Source organism: Pseudophryne corroboree, chromosome 3, assembly GCF_028390025.1.
Source record: "Pseudophryne corroboree isolate aPseCor3 chromosome 3, aPseCor3.hap2, whole genome shotgun sequence".
NCBI lineage: Eukaryota > Metazoa > Chordata > Amphibia > Anura > Myobatrachidae > Pseudophryne > Pseudophryne corroboree.
In genome coordinates, this window is record NC_086446.1 from 387,674,503 (window position 1) to 387,696,591 (window position 22,089).

A 22,089-nucleotide genomic window follows, 5' to 3' on the forward strand; every position below is an offset into this window, starting at 1 on the left:
GATCAGGGAAATAGCAGGTATTAGTCATGTGATTAAATATCCTTCTAGAATTAAGAAACTCTTATAGGGAAACTAATTATCTTGCACTTCCTATGAATGCCTTACAAGATGTATGTTACAGCTTTGATTCTACATGAGCTGTAAGTTGTCCATGATGTATCCTGACAAGATTTAAACATTACTTCAAATAATTTGTAATCATAGGTTGGTTAAGAACTTTTTTTTTTTTGTACTCAGGTAAAAATAAATGTTGAGGTTATGTGGTCACAATTATCTGGAGCCAGCTGGATTTACTCAACCTAAGTACAGGGTGAGTGATAGGTGAACTAAACAAGAAATCTTTTGATACACCTGTTTTTTACACATGATCCATTGCACGGGCAGTGATTAGATAAGTTGCAGACCTCACCTTCGATGTTTCAAAGATCATTTCTTTCTCCCCAACCGACACTTTAAAAGTGGTACTGTCCAAGACACCGAATGAGGTTATTTGACTGTACTGAATGTTTTCAAATGGATCCACTTCTCCCTGCTTGTAGAGACTGAGAGAGGAGGCATTCACACCCAACCACAGCCGCTGCGAGAAACTCCCAACAGAACTCTGGGCAAAAGATAAGGGGTAGAGATGGGGTGAATAACCAAGTTACCTCCTGCTCAAATATCATACAGTTTCATTATCTCTCTATTTTATCTTGTAATATAAAACGTCTTTATGTCTTTTCTGTCTACGAGGTGTATGAATACATGTATAAACTGAAATATATCCGTGTATATTTAACTCAGTAATCAAAGCTAATGTGTCCATTTTAGGAAAGCCCATATACATGAAAGAGACTGATGAACATTATCTACTTCATGTACAAATTATGCAGCTTCTCTGTGTCATCCTGCTCATCCTTCAATTACATTTATCTCACTTAGGGTTAATATGTACTAAGCAGCACGTTTTAAAAACCCGACGATTTTTGGCAGTTTATCCTGAAGATTTTAAACGCCAATAAATGCATTGGTTCTGTATTAAATACTGTTGCCGTTTTAAGGGCCTTAATCGACAGGTTCAGTTGTAAATGTGCAAAATATCATCCATCTGCGCATGCGCTGTGAACGCATTGCGTGTGCGTGACCCACCATTCTTCTGCGATTGCATCTTGCCGGGATGCGATTGCAGGTTGATTGAGAGACGGCTGACGCTTGTGGGCGTACACACGGCATTTGCGGGGAGTGGTTTAGAAAACGCAGACGTGTCATGGCTGTTTTCAGGGCGTGGATCTGATGTCAGGTGCGATTACTGTGACTTAAAACATGGTGCCCGGTGCAACTGCATTCTCATTATTCTGAGTAGCCCTATGTTAACCGCAACTGTCGATGGTGATCAACTTTTGCAATGCATTCGCAATTCTGTGGCTGCATTTGCAGAATTGCGAACGCATCAGTGGGCGGCTTGCTCTGTGCTGGGCAGACTTTTAACATGCTGGGCGACTCTCGCTGTGCGGTTCTCAGCAGTTGCAGTTCTGATACATTTGCAGAACCTCAACTACAGCTGAATAAAAGTCCCACAGGTAAAACTGGCAAAAACTGTTGGCTTTCAAAAACATGTAAAAAAACGTCAGAATATTGAATATAGCCCTTAGAATTTATATACTAATAAGAAATCCAAGGCTACCACTTTATCCAGCCCCAGCCCAACTTGTCCCCCACACAGCAAGCACTCGCAAAAATATTCTGAGTTAGAAAAAAAAAAACAGCAACAAAAACATAATTATACAAAACTTTTTTTTTTTTCACACATCAATGGGTTAATTTTAGATAGAGAGAATATACATTAACGACTTGAGGACAGAGTTCAGTGCATTTTAAAAAGGCTGCACAAACAAAAAGCAATGCTATAGCCTGTGCCGAGGACTAAGCATCCCAATAAGCATGAGGGTCTGCACCAGTACCATAGGTGCCACAATTACGTCACATACAATATTTTTAACCATAATTGATTGCAAAATACACATTTGCTATTAGGTTTCAATAAAACATAAAAACACTCTCTAACACAGTAGGTACAGTTCTAAATCTTGTGTAGGAAGAGAAAATTGGCAAGACATGCATACAAAAACCCGTTATATATGCAAATACAACAAGAAAAGCACATGTCCGCGTAAGATAAATGGGCAATCAGAAGTGGTTAGGTAGTGCTGGCAACCGTAACCAACAGCGGTATTTGCACCAGCCCTCAGACACCCACAATTGATATGGCTTTTACAGGAGTCTAGGAGCATCAACCGCCATGTCTATGTTTTATTTCACTGTACAGTGTGTATAATCCCATTTGTTATCACTTTCTTTGTATGGTAGAACACCAGCATAGTGTATATGACAACTTACCATATAAAAGTCAATATCAAACAATGTGGATCCATAGCCTGACCACTGTTTCACTATGGCAAGATATGAGGCCATGACTTCAGTCCTATCCATGCCATGTAAGGCCTTCCATTTGTCTACAATGGCAGACATCATATTGGCTCCTTCCTCCTTTACTCGACCTTTGAACTTCTGGCTTTCTTCTGCCTTCTGTTTGACTAGGGAATTGTTCCATAATCCATTTGGTAGAGCCCCTGAGAAAAGTCCTTTGTGGAGACTTTGACAGGAAGTCCTTGATGTAATAGTTGGCTTACTGGATGCCAAAACCCGGGAGTGAAGGATGTAGATGGGGAACAGCTCCTCTAGCCGTGGAAATGGTGAACTTGGGGAAAAGTCACCATTGAGGAACTGGAGACGAAGTGCAGCCAATGACTGTAAAGTTTCTTCGTTTGTTGGTAAGTACCCCTGGATGACTGCTTCATGTGCCTACATACAAAAAAAATACCACTTAATTTACTGTTAGATTCTAATCTGAGCGGGGATAAAGGGAACGGCAAAATAGAAGGAATTGGATATAAAAAAAAAAGCCTAGTGTTATGGCAGATTCTCAGCTCTTTAACGTTAACACATCATTTACTCATAGTAGAGGTAACCCACTAGGCTAAGGGATAGTACTGAAGCATAAGGCAAAAAGACATTAAATGCAGGTGATGACCCAATGTGGAATTCTCTAGAATTTCAATGAAATCATCTAATTGAATCAGAAATGTAACATCCAAAGTAGTAGATGGCTCGGACAGATATATTTCTTATATACCTGCTCAAAGAGGAAGGAATATTCCACACTGTCTTTATTTACGTCCTCCGTGTCCAGAAAACAGTAAAGTTTGAAATATAACCTCCATCTTGTTTCAAACCCTTTATCTTTACAGGTAAGGCTGTAAATGATGAAAACGAATTATTATACACACCAAAATACAATAAATAATGATCAGATGTTAATTAACAGCATGACAAGTATGTGAACTTATTTTGCTGTGTTTTTTAATTGTTTTAAAATAATTTCTGCTTTACTATATCATTGTATTTCTAATATCCCATCTTAGGGTATTGTAGAAGAAAATTAAGAAGAAAATAAACTTTAAAAAAAAATGGCATTTGAAATATATTTAAAAATTGTGATATGTAAAAAATACATGATGAATGTCATTAACCCAAAAAAAAAATAGGAAATTAATAAAAAATACACAAAAAATACAATATTAGTAAAAACGTAAAAACCCATCATGCTAAAATAAAAAAAAATAAAAAAATACAACGTATTGGAAGTCCTCAGTTCGCAGATTCCACACCTAAAAATTATCGGAATTAGGGCCTTATTCAAGTTTGTTAGCAAAGTAAAAAAGTTAGCAATTGGGCAAAACCATGCTGCACTGCAGGAGGGGGAGGGGGGGTAGATGTAACATGTGGAGAGAGTTATATTTGAGTGGGGTGTGTTCAAATTGAAATCTAAAATTACACTGTCAAATTTAAGCAGCCAGTATTTACCCTGCACAGAAACAATATAACGCACTCAAATCTAAATCTCTCTGCACATGTTACATCTCTTCCCCCCTCCCCCCCCCCCCATCCCTCCCCTCCCCTGCAGTGCACATAGAGGGTAATTCCAAGTTGATCGCAGCAGGAAATTTTTTAGCAGTTGGGCAAAACCATGTGCACTGCAGGGGGGGCAGATAAAACATTTGCAGAGAGAGTTAGATTTGGGTGGGTTATTTTGTTTCTGTGCAGGGTAAATACTGGCTGCTTTATTTTTACACTGCAATTTAGATTGCAGATTGAACTCAACCTACCCAAATCTAGATCTCTCTGCACATGTTATATCTGCCCCCCTGCAGTGCACATGGTTTTGCCCAACTGCTAAAAAATTTCCTGCTGCGATCAACTTGGAATTACCCCCATGGTTTTGCCCAATTGCTAACTTTGTTGCTTTGCTAACAAACCTGAATAACCCCCTTAGTGTGTCAGGGATTTGTGACAAGTAGACATCACTGATCATTGGAATCCACTGACTATAATTAGGGAATTGTCATTTAGATGTATGGCCTGCATAACAGTTTAATGTTTGTGTATAAGTGATAAAGTCAAACAAGAATTCTGCCATTTGTATTTGTTTTATTGAAGGATATGAATGAAAGATCCATGTGTACACTCATTAAAGTATGTTATAAGGCAACTGCCATTAAATACATTTAAATATACAATTAAATAACATTCAGAACACATTCTATATGTATGATTTACAGGATGACTAATTAAAAAATATATAATAGCCATACAAATCCCATTTTTGCTGTGCCCCCGTTCCTTCTATACCCCAATAATGAAAGTCTATTTACTTTTCAAACCTGGTGAGGGTGTCAGCAACTATAGTGGCTTTGCCCAATGCTTGTTCGTAATGGTTGTTCTGCTCATACAGGGCAAATATATTCCGACTGCAACTCAGGTTAAGTTTCTTGATCAGGTCTTGGACCAGCTGTTTCAGAAGACAAAATGAAGAAAGTTTAATTAAGTTTATTTAAAAAAAAGATTGGTCTAAATGAAATAACAGCGGGGAAATGAAGATCTGTACATAAGTCCATTTTGCCGTCAGATTTTGCGATGTTTTGCAGTGTGCATGCTCCATAGCTGATCACATGCATCTACAAGTGATTCACACATCTGCACTGCGGCTTAATGGGTGTTACAGGGTGTTCACACAAAAGCTATATTGTTGTGCATACGCAGAGATCCATCTGATTTCAGATAACTCTTGCACTTAGGAAAGGACTGGTGCAACTGCACGCTAATAATAATGATAGATATTTAACCAGGTGTAGTGATAGAGGTGGTGAAGTCTCACAGGAGTATAACTCACAGGTCTAATATCTTCATTTAGTTCAATGTACACAGTTGGGGGGGGGGGGGGGGGGGGGGATTCAAATGTTTGAAAAATCGGTTGGGTGTCTGTTTTTTCCTATCCAATAGACAAGAAAAAACAGACACCAAACTGACTTTTCAAACATTTGAATTCCACCTAATGAGTGTGGTATAGAAGAACTACACTGTCTAGATCATAGGTCTGCAAACTCAGTCCTCATTACCGCACACAGTGCATATTTTGCAGGTAACCCAGCAGGTGCACAGGTGTATTAATTACTCACAGACACATTTAAAAGGTCCGCAGGGGGAGTTAATTATTTCACTTGGGATTCTGTGAGGAGACCTGCAAAACATGCACTGAGTGGGGTCCTGAGGACCGAGTTTGCAGACCTATGGTCTAGATAGACAGTCATTAGGTCGACAGGGTCAAAAGGTTGACAGGTAAAAGGTAGACAGTGGATAAGGTCGACAGGGAAAGAAAAGGTTGAAATGATAATGGTCGACACACATTTTTTTATTTTTTGTGTGTGTCAATTTGTATGTTTAACCATATCTAAGTGCAATTAGTGGAAATATGTACTCTCGTGGGCTTACGGCTTCGGGCAAGGTTACTATTCCCAATCATAGTCCACGTGAATAGCAAATCAAGCAAAAGTTTGAAAAACATGAAAAAAAAAAACTTTTGTCAGCCATTGTCATGTCAAATTTTTGACCACGTAGATCTTAAGCACTGTCTACATTTTACCGGTCAAACTTTTGATCATGCTGACCATGGGTGTGTATCCTTATGGGCCCTACACATTTGTTGATCCGCCGCTGAGCTGCCAGACGGCGGATAAGGGCGACCCGGGGGGGGGGGGGGGGGGGCAGTGAAGTTTCTTCACTCCCCCCGTCACCCGGCTCCAGAGCAGTGCAGGCAAATATGGACGAGATCGTCCATATTGGCCTGCATGCACAAGCGACGGGGCACCAGTGATAAACGGCCGTGGGGCCACGCATCGTTCATCGCTGGTGCCTCCACACTGAAAGATATGAACGGTATTCTCGCCCAGTGTGTAGGGCCCATTAGGTCTACAAGCAAAAGGACTACAGTCAATAGGTCAACCCATAAGGTAGACATGGAAAAGGTCGACAGGGTCATTAGGTCCACATGATAAAGGTAGACAGTAATAAAGGTCGACAGCATCAAAATGTCGACACGTGAAAAGGTCAACGTGACAAAAAAAGTCGACAATAAAATGTTGACACTTTTTTGGGGTCATTTTCGCAGTCACAGCACACTGAACCCCATATAGTGTACTGTGTCCCCCTACATGGCTCACAATGTGGCCAAGGTGCCTCACTCTGCTACCGCTGCGCTTGGCACAGGTTACTATTCCCAATCGTAGTCCATGTGGGTGGTAAAGTATGGAAAAGTTAATTAAAATGCTAAAAAAAAAAAAAGTTGTGTCAACCATAAGCAATGTCGACCTATAGGCCATGTTAACCTATTGATCATGTCGACCTAATGCATGTCGAACATTAGTGGTTGACCTAATGACTGTCAATCTTTTCATTGTCGACCTATAGTCAGATACAGTCAACCATATGGGGTCGACCTATTTACTACCGACCTAGACACTGTTGACCTATACATTGGAACCCACATACAATGTAGGCATAAATACAGCTGCCTTTTGTGCAACTCTCAATCAGCCCTAGTGTTGTAAACTGAATAGCCAAAAGAAAGCTCTACTTAGACAGACCATTTCTTTAATAATGCTGAATATACATAATGCTGTAATGTCACAGATGAAACTGCGGAACTGTGTGCCCCAAAAACCACCACAATGCACAACAATGACCCAGCTGAAATTATTATCAGGCACATTCATAAATGCAATCAGAACAGGATCCCAATGGCCTATGTATTCGACCACCCCAAAAATGGAAGCCAGAATGACATCAACGTGCATGGCCAAATTAATTCCATGTGGCCATCTTAACACAGTGCAAGTAACACCAAGTTTTTATCAGTCTAGTGCGGATTAGACAGACAGACCATTTCTTTAATAATGCTGAATATACATAATGCTGTAATGTCACAGATGAAACTGCGGAACTGTGTGCCCCAAAAACCACCACAATGCACAACAATGACCCAGCTGAAATTATTATCAGGCACATTCATAAATGCAATCAGAACAGGATCCCAATGGCCTATGTATTCGACCACCCCAAAAATGGAAGCCAGAATGACATCAACGTGCATGGCCAAATTAATTCCATGTGGCCATCTTAACACAGTGCAAGTAACACCAAGTTTTTATCAGTCTAGTGCGGATTAGAAACCTGAAAGCTAAAATCTGATAAGATGTTACGGACAAAGACTTGTGTACGATGCACCAAATGTTTTAACTCTTTTCGTGAGAACTTCCATTACCTAGACCACAGGTTCTCAAACTTGGTCCCCAGGACCATGTTTCGGTTCATGTTTTGCAGGTCACCTGTAGATTTTTAAAATGTGACAGTTGGTGATACACAGTGCAGCTGCTGCATGACATGGAAACCGTGAACCGTGTGGGGTCCTGAGGACCAAGTTTGAGAACCACTGATCTAGACTATATGGCTGTTGTAGTTTTTTAATCTAGAATATGAATTGTAATTGTAGACACTATTCAGTGGAAGCTGCTAATAACTGTCTGGAAACCTTGAAGAACTTTACAAAATAGTCAGATTCATAATTTATTATCTCCCAGCATAATGGAGGACATTTGATAAAATGAGGGCACAGCAAAATACACAGCAGTTTTGTTTATTGAAAACGGTTACTGCTAATTTTAGAAAGATGATCCCACTTATAGATGGGTTTCTTTTCTCTGTGACCAGGTCTATATTGACATTAATATTGCTCATTTTTGGGCTCCGAAAAGGGGTAAAAAGTCTTAAGTGTCCCAGCTTTGTTCAATAGGTATAAGCTTGCGCACTGAAAGCAATACGATTTAGCAGCAAGATTTGAACACAAGTTGCACAAGTCACCAATAAGGGGAAAATGTATATCTTAAATGACAAAAAGATTGCATGTTGTGTACAATTTTCATACATTTCATAAACACTATAGCTCAGTGAAATAGTATATGCTAATTATGAGTATGTGAATTACTTAGCTTATAAAAAGATTGTTTCTGCATTACCTTTAGTGGACGGCACTTATGGTCCATTTAGGCCACCTCAGTAGCCCAACAGGATGCAATGCAAGTGTAGCGCAATAGCTACAAAACACACATCATATCCGCAGCTACTAGATACAATTCTCACCAACCATAAAAGCTCTCACCTCTTCAGCTGTGGTATGGGATGTGATTGGAACTTTGCAGACGCCTGCTCCTGGGTAGTATACTGTGCACATCAGTTCTTGCCTCTGGATGAGAACGGAGATCTCCTCGTAGGATGGCACATACTCGCGCTGTTTTGTCTTATCCAAAGAAGCAGGGATGAAGTCGGCATACTTCTCCACTTCTGTGTTGGGATAAGAGGTTCGCATTCTAGGAAGGGAAACAAGAATTCTCAAGGAAACACGTGTCTTTGCTCCAACAATTTTTCCTTAAAGAAACAGTCAAGACCAAAAGGCATTACAAAGCATTCCTGGCTTACCTTTGCAAGTGAAACCGGAAGAAGCGAAGGACAGTAGGGCTGGGTAGATAAGTGCAACTCATGCAGGTAAGTAACTGCCAGTATCTGAGATCAGATAAACTTCCTGGCTCCGGTGGGTCGGTCGTCTGCTTGATGACTTGGCAGTAAACTTCATCACGAAGAGGCCGCAGGTCTAAGCATGTCTGGAGAACCCCCTGCATCAATGGCACAGGGTCTCTCTCACTCTCCATTTGCTGAAGTGAGTTGAAAATTTTCACTGCCTCATCCCGCAGGGCAGTATAACCCTTCATATGTGCTGAAAGAAGCAGAGTACCACATAGTATGATTTGAAGGCCAAGCAGATCTATGGTAAGCATATTATCTATACTAGCTGAAATCCTCTGTGGGCATAAAGCCAAACCTTTTGTCTTTGTAAACTGAAGGGACACTTAAAGTATGCTAAAAATAAATAGATGAAAGAGAACAATTAGAAGTGCTCACAACCATTTCCTGCAATCCTCTCATACCTCTTCACAACAACTTTAGGTTTAACAATCTTTTTTGACATGATGCTCTGTCCTAGTTGCTCAGCTGGCGTAGTGGAAAAAGGTGGCTGTAACTTATGAGATGTTTACTTCCATTTTACAAATTGGACTAAGAAATTACAGGATGGGGCCATCGGTTCAGCACATTTTTCCTCTCCACCAGTTTTCACCAATGTTCATAATAGTTCTCAGTCAGATGTTCACGAACTGGATCCGACTTTAGGTGCACCAGCAGATGTAAAATGAGCCAGTAAAAATAACTATGAGCTCCACCCACATCAATTGGAACAAATAATAATGCAGCAATAATAGTAAAATAGTCACTAGTCATCTTCCAATCTTAAAGCAAGGTCTGTCATCTGGTAAATTATCTAATATAGTTTATTTACTAAATTATGCATGAATAAAATTAAACTTATCATTTTCATTATTTTTGAGAATTTAATTTTATTCATGAAAAGTTTTGCCCCGTACCCAAAATCTGATCCCTATGTCCCTTTTGCCTTTGGCATCATGCCACTGCTGAGTGCGGGCTTGTTAGCTGCATCAGCCTTCACATAAACCTTTCCCTGATTCTCATAAGAACAGTCTTGCCATACCCAGTGGCTCTTCTATACAGAGCCATCAACATCCACAGCTAATAGAAGGTCAGAGCACTGGGGCATTATTACCTGCTGTGTGGCCTACACCAGGCATTCCTAACCTCAGTCCTCAAGGCACACCAACTTGTCAGGTTTTAGTGATAACCATGCTTGAGCACAGGTGACTTAATTAGTACCCCAGATATTTTGGTTTAACAATTTATGTTGCAACATGGATATCACTATAACCTCATTGTTAGTGTGCCTTGAGGACCGAGGTTGGGAATGTTTTGCCTATACAATACCTTGTCAGAGTGCTGCTGAACTGGGGACATGATGTACTTATACCCCTTTTCCACTGCTGCTAAAACCTGGGTCATTGCTGTGATAACACAGGTGGCGGATCAGTGGAAAAGGGTAATTCTGGTCCAGTGACCCGGCAATCTAACCCGGCTAGCTTGGCAGGGTCGATGGGACAATGTAAACGAGTAAGCAGGGTCATGCGACCCAGCTCCCGTTTACAGCATGGGGAGATCCATGGGGACGCTGCTTCTTGCATCACTGACACTAATTCATGGGCAGGACCAGTAACATTAGGGGCGGAGCCAAAGTCTTTAAGGGACTAATAGTGCTCCCGAGACTCCAGGCGCTACTGTACCCGTGTGCAGTGTAAACGGCTCTGACCTGTGGTGGAAAGGGGTCAGACCTCTCAGGTCCGACCTGGGACTTAGGTGGAAAAGGGCCTTAAGTAATCTTAACCTGAACTCGTAATGGTGTAAATTTGCCACTTAGTGATTGCAGTCAGCTGACTGGGATTGAAATGAGAAAACCTCAATGTGTTTCTGAAAATGAACAAACATGAAAACACCTTGGCATAGAAGGCACTACTTAGCAAGTAAGCCATTAGGAAAATAAGTAAATTCTTGGAGAAGGAACTGTTTGGTGAACAAACTGGTATTGGTATCATTGTAGTTTTCCTTTTTTTTTTTTTTTTTAGAACGTAGTGGCCCATGGGCTGAATGTTGCACTCAAATGCTTTTCTGCAGCACATTATCCTCATCATCCAATAAAACTGTATGACATTATATTTTTTTAATAACTAGGGGCCTAATTCAGATCCGATCGCAGCAGCAAATTTGTTTGCAGTTGGGCAAAACCATGTGCACTGCAGGGGGGGGGCAGATGTAACATGTGCAGAGAGAGTTAGATTTGGGTAAGATGTGTTCAATATGAACTCTTTGGAGTCCTGAAGACTGAGTTTGAGAATCACTGCTCTAGAACATGCTGTTCATGTGGCTAAATAATAGTCACATATCAGAAAATCTAATATATGTCTTGGAAAATTGTTAATATGGTTTTATAATAGAAATCTATTCTGCCTTTAATATAATACCACTTTACAGAAGAAACAGTAGTCATGGATCGGCTTTCCAGCGGGGACAGAACAAGCAGCAATAAAAATGGATTAAACAAAGTTTATTTTAATTGCTTTAGAGATGATGGGTGAATTTTAATATTTAATGTGGAAAGTCTGTGCTCTATTTCTGCCAGACTAGAGGGAGGGAGCAGGGACATGGGATCAAAGGACAGAGTGAATAAGACATTTCGAAACTCCCTGGCGTCTGGGGTCCTGATGTGGAAACAATGATTTTCTTATTCACTAGAGTGGGAATCCCCCTAAGGACAAGCTGCACTTGCGGTAAATGATCTGTTTGTGGATGATAAAATTGTAGATTACCTTTAATGTTTTAATTATTGCGTTAGACATGCTTTGGGGTCTAGCGTCTAATTCCAATTGTGACTCATTAACATGGAAAAGGACATGTAATAGCAAAGTAAACTGATACAAATGAAAGGAATACCACTATAACTTGGGTTATGTTTTTAAAGATTAGGCACAAAGTAAACTTCTTCTGTTATACTAATTTGCAATCACGGTCTGTGCCCCTCCGCAGTGAGATGTCTCTTGCTCAGTTTATATAGATAGGTTCAAGCTGTAGGCAACACAAACAGTTGCTACTCAGCACCTATTGCACCTAGTATAACAAACAGGGCAAGCCACTGAGTCTCAACAGGAAAGACTCAAAAGTAGAAACAAATGCAGCTCCAACTATAAAACCGCAATACTTGTGACTTTTACATCCATACACTATAGAGAAGTAGGTGAAATTGGCGGCTCTACTTAAACCATATGTTTTCAAATGATGGTCAATGTACTAAGTCATTCCATACTTCCTAACGGTTATGTTTTAGCAGGGATGTCCTTATTCTCTTGTTGTGGCCTATTTTGAAAATGGACCTAACTGATTTTGCTTTTAATGATGTTTGGAGGAATCCAACCCGGCTAGCTTGCAGGGTTCGTCCTGGGAAGAACTTGGGTTAAGGGACAATGTAGAGGTCACGGGTAAGCAGGGTCATGCGACTCAGCTCTTGTTTACAGCATGGGGAGATCCATGGGGACACTGTTTCCTGCAGCACTGACACTTATCTAGGGGCAGGGCTAGTAACGTCAGGGGGTGGAAACGTCTCTACTGGGACTAATGCTGCGTCTGAGACTCCAGGCACTACTGTACCTGTGTGCAGTGTAAACGACTCAGACCTGTGGTGGAAAGTGGTCAGTCTTGGGTCTGACCCAGTTTGGAACAGTGGGGTCATTCCGACCCGATCGCTCGCTGCAGTTTGTCGCAACGATCGGGTCGGAACTGCGCATGCGCCGCAGTGCGCCGGCGCATGGCAATCGTCGGTGCCCAGCAATCGCCTCTGAGACAGAGGCGGTCGCTGGGCGGGAGGGGGTTGAACGGCTGCGTCAAGCCGCCGTTTAGGGGGAGCAGTCCGGCCAACGCAAGCATGGCCGGACCGTTGGGGGGGCGGGCCATGGCGGCCAGCGGGAGCGACGAGTAACTCCCAGCCAGCTGCAGGAGCTGCGCTGGCCGAGAGTTACTCCTCAAATACAAAAGGCATCGCCGCTGTGCGATGCTTTTGTATTTGTGCGGGGGGCCGGCACTGACATGCGGGGCAGACTAGCCCTGTGCTGGGCGTCCCCCCGCCTGTCTGAGTTTACGATCGTAGCTGTGCTAAACTTAGCACAGCTACAATCAACTCGGAATGACCCCCAGTGTTACAAATCTCGGGTCAGACCTGGGATTTAGGTGGAAAAGGGGCATAAGTAATCTTAACCTGAATCCGTAATGGTATAAATTTGACCCTTAGTGATTGCAGTCACATGAAGAGAAATGTGAGAAAACAGGCATATCTATGCGTCCGCATAGCAATGTGTAGCCCATAATTCCACTGACTTGCCTCCATTAAACTACGTGTGAAAGTCTGATTATTACCCAGTTGCTCCCTTTCAATTGCAAGGGAACATGTGATTGAGTTGCATCACAGCATGCACAGTGCAAGATGCTGCCGCAAAATTTACAATCTGTCTCAGCCCCTATGTTTTCAGATTATGCATAAATCACACATTTCACGGACACTCACGAGAATGATCGTCCGATCCATAGGAGAATGGCAGAAGAGGAGCATAGAGAGGGTTTTTTGTGTGTCGTAGAACAGGGTTCAGTTTGTAGATTTCATCCACAATATCTTGGTTTAGATGATTCTCCTGAAGAAAGTATAAAAAGGAAAATAAAATAAAATCCACTTTAAGATTTTCTCATGGCACTGACACAATAGTGGTTATCCGCTTGCGTTGCAGATTTTAGAGAACATATGTAACACCATGTAACTTCCCTCTTACAAAACTGCAAATTAACTTCAGATTTCTCCAAACATCCTGTTTCAACAGAGCTTTTATATGTAGAATAGCTGAGATTATGGAATATTTTGAGACATAAAAGCTTTCAGTGGTACACTGCTGAATATATTATAGCACAAAACTAGCTTGGCCAACCATATGGCTAAACCTCATGAATACTGTACATGTTTGCGGGTTATCACATATAGAAATGGGAGATAAAAAAGGAGACAACTTTTGAAAAAGATAAAGAGAAACAAAACAAAAAAATAAAATAATCAGATTTCACACAAAAGAAAATGTTTTAAATTCATTAATTGATCAAGATTACATTTATTTGTTGGAATGAGTATGTTATCTTCCAAGACTATTAAGTTAAGAGGATAACTAAAGTCACAAGTCAAAGGAATGGAAATGATCTGTGACTTTGGAAGGCCCTGTTCTATTTAAAATGGTAAAAACTGGAATCTTCACTATTAAAGTCTGGCCTTCACCACAGCGGTTTCTGAAAATAGGCCGTTCATCTATCAAAATCCATTTTTGTGGGCCTCAGTTACGGATGCTCACCTTGGGAAGTTCACTTACTTCAATATCTTTAATGAGCAGTTGCGTGGGAGTCTCCAGTGGGGCTTTGCTGTCGATCACTTTCTGGATGGCACACACCCAATGCACAGCCTCATTGAGATGTTCTGTATACAAGCGGTAACAGTGTTTCCTCCCATACACTGTTACATTCCAGTACCCTGAGGACACACACAATATGTTTTTAGAGGGAGTAAACGAGACCATTTATGAAACCAAACACTTGTTTTACTCTGTGTAGTGATGAAGGTGACACTACTAAGGTGCCACTTTCTGGATAAATAAAATATATACGTATATCCAGACAGAATGTGAATAAAATAAAATAAATATAACCAACTTCCCATTCCTCTGTATTCTGAAAAATATTCAACCAAAGATCTTTTTTGGTACTTCCTCCTTCCTTTTTTCATTTCACTTTTCTCTCAATGGAGTGTTGTCAGAAGCACGAATACGTTGGAGATTTCAGGTGCAGATCACTGTATATAGCTGCACTGTCAGATTTCAAATCTGAATGACTCCTGCTATTCTCTGCAGTCCATATGGGAATAATGTTCTGGGTCATTTCAGGACACTATTCCCATATGAACAGCAAGAATAACAGGAGTCATTCAGATTTTAAACCAGACAGTGCTGCTATATAGGACATATCTCTACAGCAATCTGCACCTGAAATCGCCATTGTATTGGTGCTGCTGACAACACTACATTGAGAGAAAATTGAAAGGAAAAAAAAAAGGCATACATATATCTTTTATTTCTCCAGAAAGATGCTTTAGTTACGTCATCTTCAACACTGTTAAGAGGCAGGAAATATTCAGGTGAAACATCCACACTTCCCACCCTTCTATTTGCACACTTGTTTTACTATGGGGGTAATTCAGACCTCATCGCTGCTGTACATTTTCGCACAGCAGGCGATCAGATCTGAACTGCACATGCGTATGCACCGCAATGCGCAGCACCGGGCATTGGTGTCTAGCGACGGGATGGTGCGAAAAAAGCGATCGTACAGGCGATCGCAAGATGATTGACAGGAAGTGGCCATTTGTGGGTGTCAACTGACCGTTTTACAGGACTGTCCGGAGAAACGCAGGAGGGACCAGGTGTTTTGAGGGCGGGTGTCTGACGTCCGCTCCGGCCCCGATCAGCAGGAAACAAATGCAGCCGCTGAGTAGGTCCTTTGCAGTGCAGAGGCTGCACAAACTGATGTTTGTGAAGGTCTCCTACTAAAGCAACGCACACATACACACACCATACACTCCCCCCCCCCCCCCTGTAGGTGTCGACTATCTGATTGCAGGGATGCAAAAAACGCACCCTAGCGATCAGATCTGAATTACCCCCTATGTCCCATAGAAATGTATCAAAATCTCATTACAAGAGAACAGATGGATTAATCAATGGCTCATTAATCTACCCAGGGACATAACTTGAGGGGATATTGCCACACAAACCAACTTCCCCCTTCTTTTGCTAAAGTGATGATAACAATAATAATAATAATAATCTGTCCCATTTGGAAGAACTTTATACACAATTGCTGCATAAATATATACAGCCAGACTGTGAAGGTCCTTACAAGCACATTCCCTATGAGGCTTCTATACTTCAAAAACTCGCAGACTCTATAGCTGTCATTCTGATTTTGACTAGAGGTATGTGATAGGTCGGGCTGTGTGACTCACCTGTCTCTTTGTAACTTTGTTTAGATGGCCACATCACAGAACACAAGCTGGTGAGCACCAGGCTCCCCACACGTTTGCTGGGTTTCTCATTGCTACTGTAACAATCCAGGGAATCTGGAGTTAGGACAAACCAGTATTTCTTCATCCTGGACCAGGGACGCCTTGCTTCTCCACTTACCTCACGCTGCAACCAGCCTGAGGCACAGGACAGAAAAGGAGCTGATTTAGGGTTGCTAACAAAACAATTACAACAAGCCAATCAGCTCTAAATTGGCTAAGATTCATTATTACAGAGCAACTTTACAAGTGTCTGTTTACACAAAACATTACGAATTGTATGGTCAGGATCAGGGGCGGATCCAGAAGAAAATGAAAGGGGGGCACCATGATAGGGGAACGGTAATAGTTATATTTACATGCACCTAAGACATGTGTGCTCCCAGATAAGGGGTGTGGTATCACAGGGGGCGTGGCCTCACAGAATACGCCATCAGGTAATGATTGGCTGTAGGAGCGCATCCTGGTTTATTGCCAATGTTTCACCCTGATGAAAAGGCTGATTGGGCCTTGAAATGTTGGTCACCTGTTCCATTAGTTATGGGAGCCTGGAAGGCACCCCAGCACAATATAATTATTATAGTTTTTAGTTGGTGGTGGCAGGTGCAGCATACCTTGTTTTGGGCACTGCACTGAGACTCAGACTGCAGGACACGAACTGCCCATCTTTGATTAGCAGAAGCAGCCAGCTGGATCTCCAACAAGCAGCATAATACATCTGCAGGACAGCCCTGTCACAATCACACGGGCCGCCTTCTCAAAGCTGAGGCTGAGTGTGACTGCACCTAGCATGGTGGTAAAGGAAGCAGAGGAGGAAGCGCTGGGAAACTGTGCGGTGCAGTGAGGGCTAATGAAGCCTTCTACGCCGTCATAAGTAACAGTCTTACTCCATGCTGGCATTTGAACCCTGCACCTGGCCTGTACTCTGGTCGGCTGGCAGTGGGGGAGGTAGGTTGCGGTGTGAGCATGGGGAGGCTGGAGCTACTGCTCCAGCCTCCACATTGGTTACCACACAGACTTGCTGTTAGAGCAGCGGCGGGTCCTAGTGCCTGCCGGCTCTTTTATTAAATCTGACGGAAATAGCAGTAGTGCTGCTGCTGTTCTCCTGTTGAAAAAGTCAGAAATGACAGGGGGGGCATGGGCCCGAGTGCCCCCCACCCCCCCTGGATCCGCCTATGGTCAGGATGGTTTGCCATTAACTATGACATGCAGTGTAGTGTGGATTGTGTACTAGAATTAGTGCAATCTTTTGCATGCTAACAAAAACAATTCCATAACTGGAAAATTAAGATTTTGGATGGATCACATTTTAAAAGTAAGTGGTAAAAGAGTAACCAGTGGACATTTATTTACCTTTCACAATGACATCCTGGTCGTCCTTGCATGTGACCTTGTTGCTTGGTGTTATCAGGCTATGTTTTTCCTCAGAGGAATGTAACTGGCTGAAATAAGTAAAGACAGGAGCTCTTAGCCAGACGCCCACAGTTGTTACATATAATATGATAGCAGATAAGAAGCTTATTCTCTACTCCTCTTCTATCCCACAAAAAACCTACAGGCCCATGCTGCTGTCTATCAGACAATAAAAAATACCCAAGATGAAAGCGTATTAAAAGAATTAACAAAAAACATTATCCATATACAGGTTGAGTATCCCATATCCAAATATTCTGAAATACGGAATATTCCGAAATACGGACTTTTTTTGAGTGAGATAGTGAAACCTTTGTTTTTTGATGGCTCAATGTACACAGATTTTGTTTAATACACACAGTTATTAAAAAATATTGTATTATATGACCTTCAGGCTGTGTGTATAAGGTGTATATGAAACATAAATGAATTGTGTGAATGTAGACACACTTTGTTTAATGCACAAAATTATAAAAAATATTGGCTAAAATTACCTTCAGGCAGTGTATATATGAACCTTAATCTAAGCCTTCTGTACTTAGATTTAGGTCCCATCGCGATGATATCTCATTATGGTATGCAATTATTCAAAAATATGGAAAAATTCGATATCCAAAATACTTCTGGTCCCAAGCATTTTGGATAAGGGATACTCAACCTGTATATCAGTCTGGGTTCCGGCACTCACCACCTGCATAAATCACGATAACATACTATTTCTGGGGCCCTCAGTATCATACTGCTCTGCAGTGTTAATTACAAAAATCACAGTTCTGCGGCACTCAGACAAAAGACAGGTCTCCTGGTCAACGTTTCAATGTTTACCACATTTTCGTCAGGACAAAAATGTGGTAAACATTGAAACGTTGACCAGGAGACCTGTCTTTTGTCTGAGTGCTGCAGAACTGTGATATATTATTCCACCTACATCTGGTTGCATACGGGTGCTTGCTATAGCATAATTTTACACTGGTGATTTATTGGTGGCACTTGGTGTGCACGTGTGTTTTATTATAAAGACTGGCTATTTTGCAGCTGTGTGTGCCATTTCAATATGACGACAGATATAGATACCGATGTTGATGCACTAGTAGCAGGGTTTGAAGTGACCCAAGGAGAAACGTTCAGCTACTCGGACAAGGACGCTATAAACATTCGTTTTAAAGAAAATCTGACTGTTGCTGGAGGGGACGTAGAAAATGTGAATCTCTTTAGAGAATTATTAAAACTCAAAAAACGGGAGCAAGACTTCTATTATCACGGGGTAACATTGTCTGACTACCACAGGGAAGGCAAGATACCACGTGGATTTAGAATTAGGAATACACCTACGATTGGCAGGCTGAATGCCACCTTCTGTAAGAAGTGGATAGCGATTTTGAAGAAATGTTCATATGATTTAATGTTGCTGGTGATCGAGGAGGTCACAAAGGAACTGTCTTCTATTAGGTCTCAGATTGACACGTTTGAATCAACTCACAAGCCCTCACTCATGGCTGATACAACATCTGGCTGGTATGAGAAATTATCAGCACAGATTGACAAGTACCGGAAAGATTTGGTGCAGTATAAACGTCACAAATTAGATAAAGTCAATCAGGACTATACTAGAAAACAAGTGTACCCATGGCTAACGGGTACTAATCCACAATTTAAGGCACAGAGGAGACGGGTGCCCAATCGATACAATAGGGTTCCGTTTTATACCGACACTTCTACAGATGGTGCAGCTTCAGCTAGCGAGGCGGACAACGGCAACAACTTCCCTGGTGGTCACCCTTTAGGGGTTCAGACGAGGGCTCAGTTGGCAGACCCAAAAGGAGGTTCACGAGGCGGGGGGGCCAAAAGCAAAGGTCGCGGCGGAAGACGGCCTCCCATACGGAAGAGGAATTAATCTATAATATTTCCGACCGAGTCCTGTCCCCGAGGGAGCATAAGGTACTGTCAAGAGGTCTGAACTTTGTCCCCACCAACCGGTTTGACCCTTTTGAATGGAAGATCGAGCAATATAAGCTGGGGAGACAGCTGCGTCTTAAAGAATTCTTTAAGTCTGGGGACATCCAGGGTGCTATGTTTGATGGGTCTATTTGTCCGTTTAGAAAAAAATCTGTGTTTGATCCATCTTCTTCTAATATTGCCATCAAATAATTTTGCCGCACTATTGATAAAGAGGTACAGAAAATATCGGAACCAAATAGTTATCGTTCCAGTAATTTGTCAAGTGATGAATGGCAAGCTTTGATGGCTCTGAGTAAATACGACGATGTGGTGATCAGACCGGCAGACAAGGGGGGTGCTATAGTTGTACAGAATACAGTACATTCTGTATTAGACCTTAACAGGCAACTTAGTGATGCATCCACATACTGTGTTCTCCGGTCTGATCCCACATCGATCTTTAAAAAAGAATTGGATAATATTTTGCTCCAAGCGGTGGGTGACGGTGATATCTCAAATGATGTTTATGAGTCACTAGTGGTCTCACATCCAGTGACACCACTACTTTATTCTATACCCAAGATCCATAAGGATAAACGGGCTCCTCCAGCACGCCCCATTATCTCCGCCAGGGGATCGTTATTTCAGAGTGTGTCTATGTACTTAGACTTTTTTCTCCAACCATGTGTTCAGGCCCATAAACACTTTCTGAAAGACACTACCACTTTATTGAACAAACTAGCCACTATTTCAACGGTTCCACCAGGTTGCTTACTTGCAACCCTTGGGGAGGGTATTAAGGCTGTATAGTCTGTGATTGAAAACAACCCTCTCTATGGGGGTCCAAGGGTTGAGTTATTCATCAAATTACTTCGATTAACACTAGAGCGTAATTATTTTGTTTTTAATAATACGTACTACCTGCAGCTTCAGGGCTGCGCCATGGGGAGCAATGTGGCCCCTTCATTCGCTAACAGCTATATGTTTGGCATAGAGGATGAATTGTTGTTTTCAAAAGAGGAGGTGAAATCTAATGTTCTGTTGTATCTTAGATACATTGATGATCTGTTGGTACTACGGACGGGTACAAGGGAGGCACTTGAATGCCTCATCACTGAGTATAATTGTACGAATTCACCTGTCAAATTTACTTTTGTGATTGATGACCATAGTATCAATTTCCTCGATGTCAACATTAGCCTAGTGGACAACTGTATTGTTACGAATCTGTTTAGTAAACCTACGGATCGTAATAATATTATGTTAGCGTCTAGTCATCACCCTGAACCCCTTAAGAGAGGCCTTCCATTCTCCCAGATGTTGCGAGTGCGGAGAATAGTTAGTGATCCCACACAGGTGGAAGAAGCTCTTGACAAAATGGTGACCAAATTTAAAAATAGAGGCTACTGCCCAAGAGAATTAGCACGTACTAAAAAGAAGGTACTAAACACCCCAAGATCTCAGACCCTGGTTAGTAAAGTTAAGGAGAGTGGTTCCAAATTTGTGTGGGTTAATAAATTTAACACTGTTAGTTCTGATATCAGTAAAATCACTAAATCTTTTTGGCCTGTCATTCAGTCAGATCCTGCCCTGGCTAATTTATCTTCTACCCGTATAATGCCTGCATATAAACGGGGAAGGAATATTCGTGACTTTGTGGTTAGATCTGATATACAATTCCCTAGTATGTCTAGTGCAGAGAGGGATACATTCCTTGGTCAATCTCGTAAGGGATGTTTCAAGTGCCTAGGTTGCACTACGTGCAGCCATATGATTGCGGGTGACACCTTTTACCACCCGTATTCAGGGAAGAAATTTAAAATCCACCACCGGGTGACCTGTAGTACGAAGTTTGTTGTGTACTTGCTCAGTTGCCCATGTGATCTCCACTACGTGGGCAAAACTAAGTCCACCTTCAAGGAGCGAATGGCAAATCACCGTTCCTCGATTAGGGCAGCACTACAGTCAGGCAAAAGTGATTTACCGATACCCAGACACTTTGTTGAAGCTCGCCATTCTTTGGCGACATTACGCCACAGGATAATTGATCATATCCCCCCGTTACGACGGGGAGGTGATAGGGGCCTTCGTTTACTACAAGCTGAATCAAAGTGGATCTTCCTTCTTGACACATTATCTCCTAGGGGATTGAATGAGCAATTGGGATTGGCTTGCTTTTTATAATTTGTATAATTAATATGTAATTATATGATGATGTGCTTTTCTCCTGGCTTGATTTTGCCGTGCAGCATGCCACTGTGCAGTGTGGTTTTTGTTGTTCTATGCTGAGGTATGTGCTGCATATGCCACATACAATCAGGATTATAGATACCAGATGGTAGATCGTGATTGGTGCCGGATTTGGAGTAGAATATTTACCCGACTCAGCATTAGTAGGTGGCGTATGAATTAGTTTATGGATATAATTATGTCTGATGGGCTATACCATGCCCGACAGTAACACTATGTATTAGTGGAGCAATGTCGGGGTGTGGGAGTACTTGTGTGCTTGCATTTTTGAAGGATATCATTTGTATGCAATTGTGCCATGCCTTTATGTATGTATATGTATTTTGTTCTAATGTTTATGATTTTATGTTTTAGGGTGTTTTGCACTTGTATCAATTTTGGTGCTCCTGCCCCTCAGTGATGCCTGGGTC

At 41.7% G+C, this 22,089-nt stretch overlaps 1 protein-coding gene across 4 annotated transcripts in view; it reads right to left on the reverse strand.

Annotated features, from left to right (window-relative positions):
• Positions 1-22,089, reverse strand: part of PLEKHH3 (pleckstrin homology, MyTH4 and FERM domain containing H3) — a 148,362-nt gene that overhangs the window by 8,952 nt on the left and 117,321 nt on the right. For 3 of the 4 annotated variants that reach the window (XM_063960034.1, XM_063960036.1, XM_063960037.1), the window contains 10 exons: positions 17,432-17,520; positions 16,022-16,216; positions 14,337-14,494; positions 13,496-13,619; positions 8,908-9,202; positions 8,591-8,798; positions 4,752-4,888; positions 3,173-3,293; positions 2,377-2,841; positions 410-601 (listed from right to left, as the gene is read on the reverse strand). In XM_063960034.1, the coding sequence (XP_063816104.1) occupies positions 410-601; positions 2,377-2,841; positions 3,173-3,293; positions 4,752-4,888; positions 8,591-8,798; positions 8,908-9,202; positions 13,496-13,619; positions 14,337-14,494; positions 16,022-16,216; positions 17,432-17,520 (1,984 nt within the window). The remainder of the gene's footprint in view (positions 1-409; positions 602-2,376; positions 2,842-3,172; positions 3,294-4,751; positions 4,889-8,590; positions 8,799-8,907; positions 9,203-13,495; positions 13,620-14,336; positions 14,495-16,021; positions 16,217-17,431; positions 17,521-22,089) is intronic. The other variant, XM_063960035.1, reaches the window with a different exon arrangement.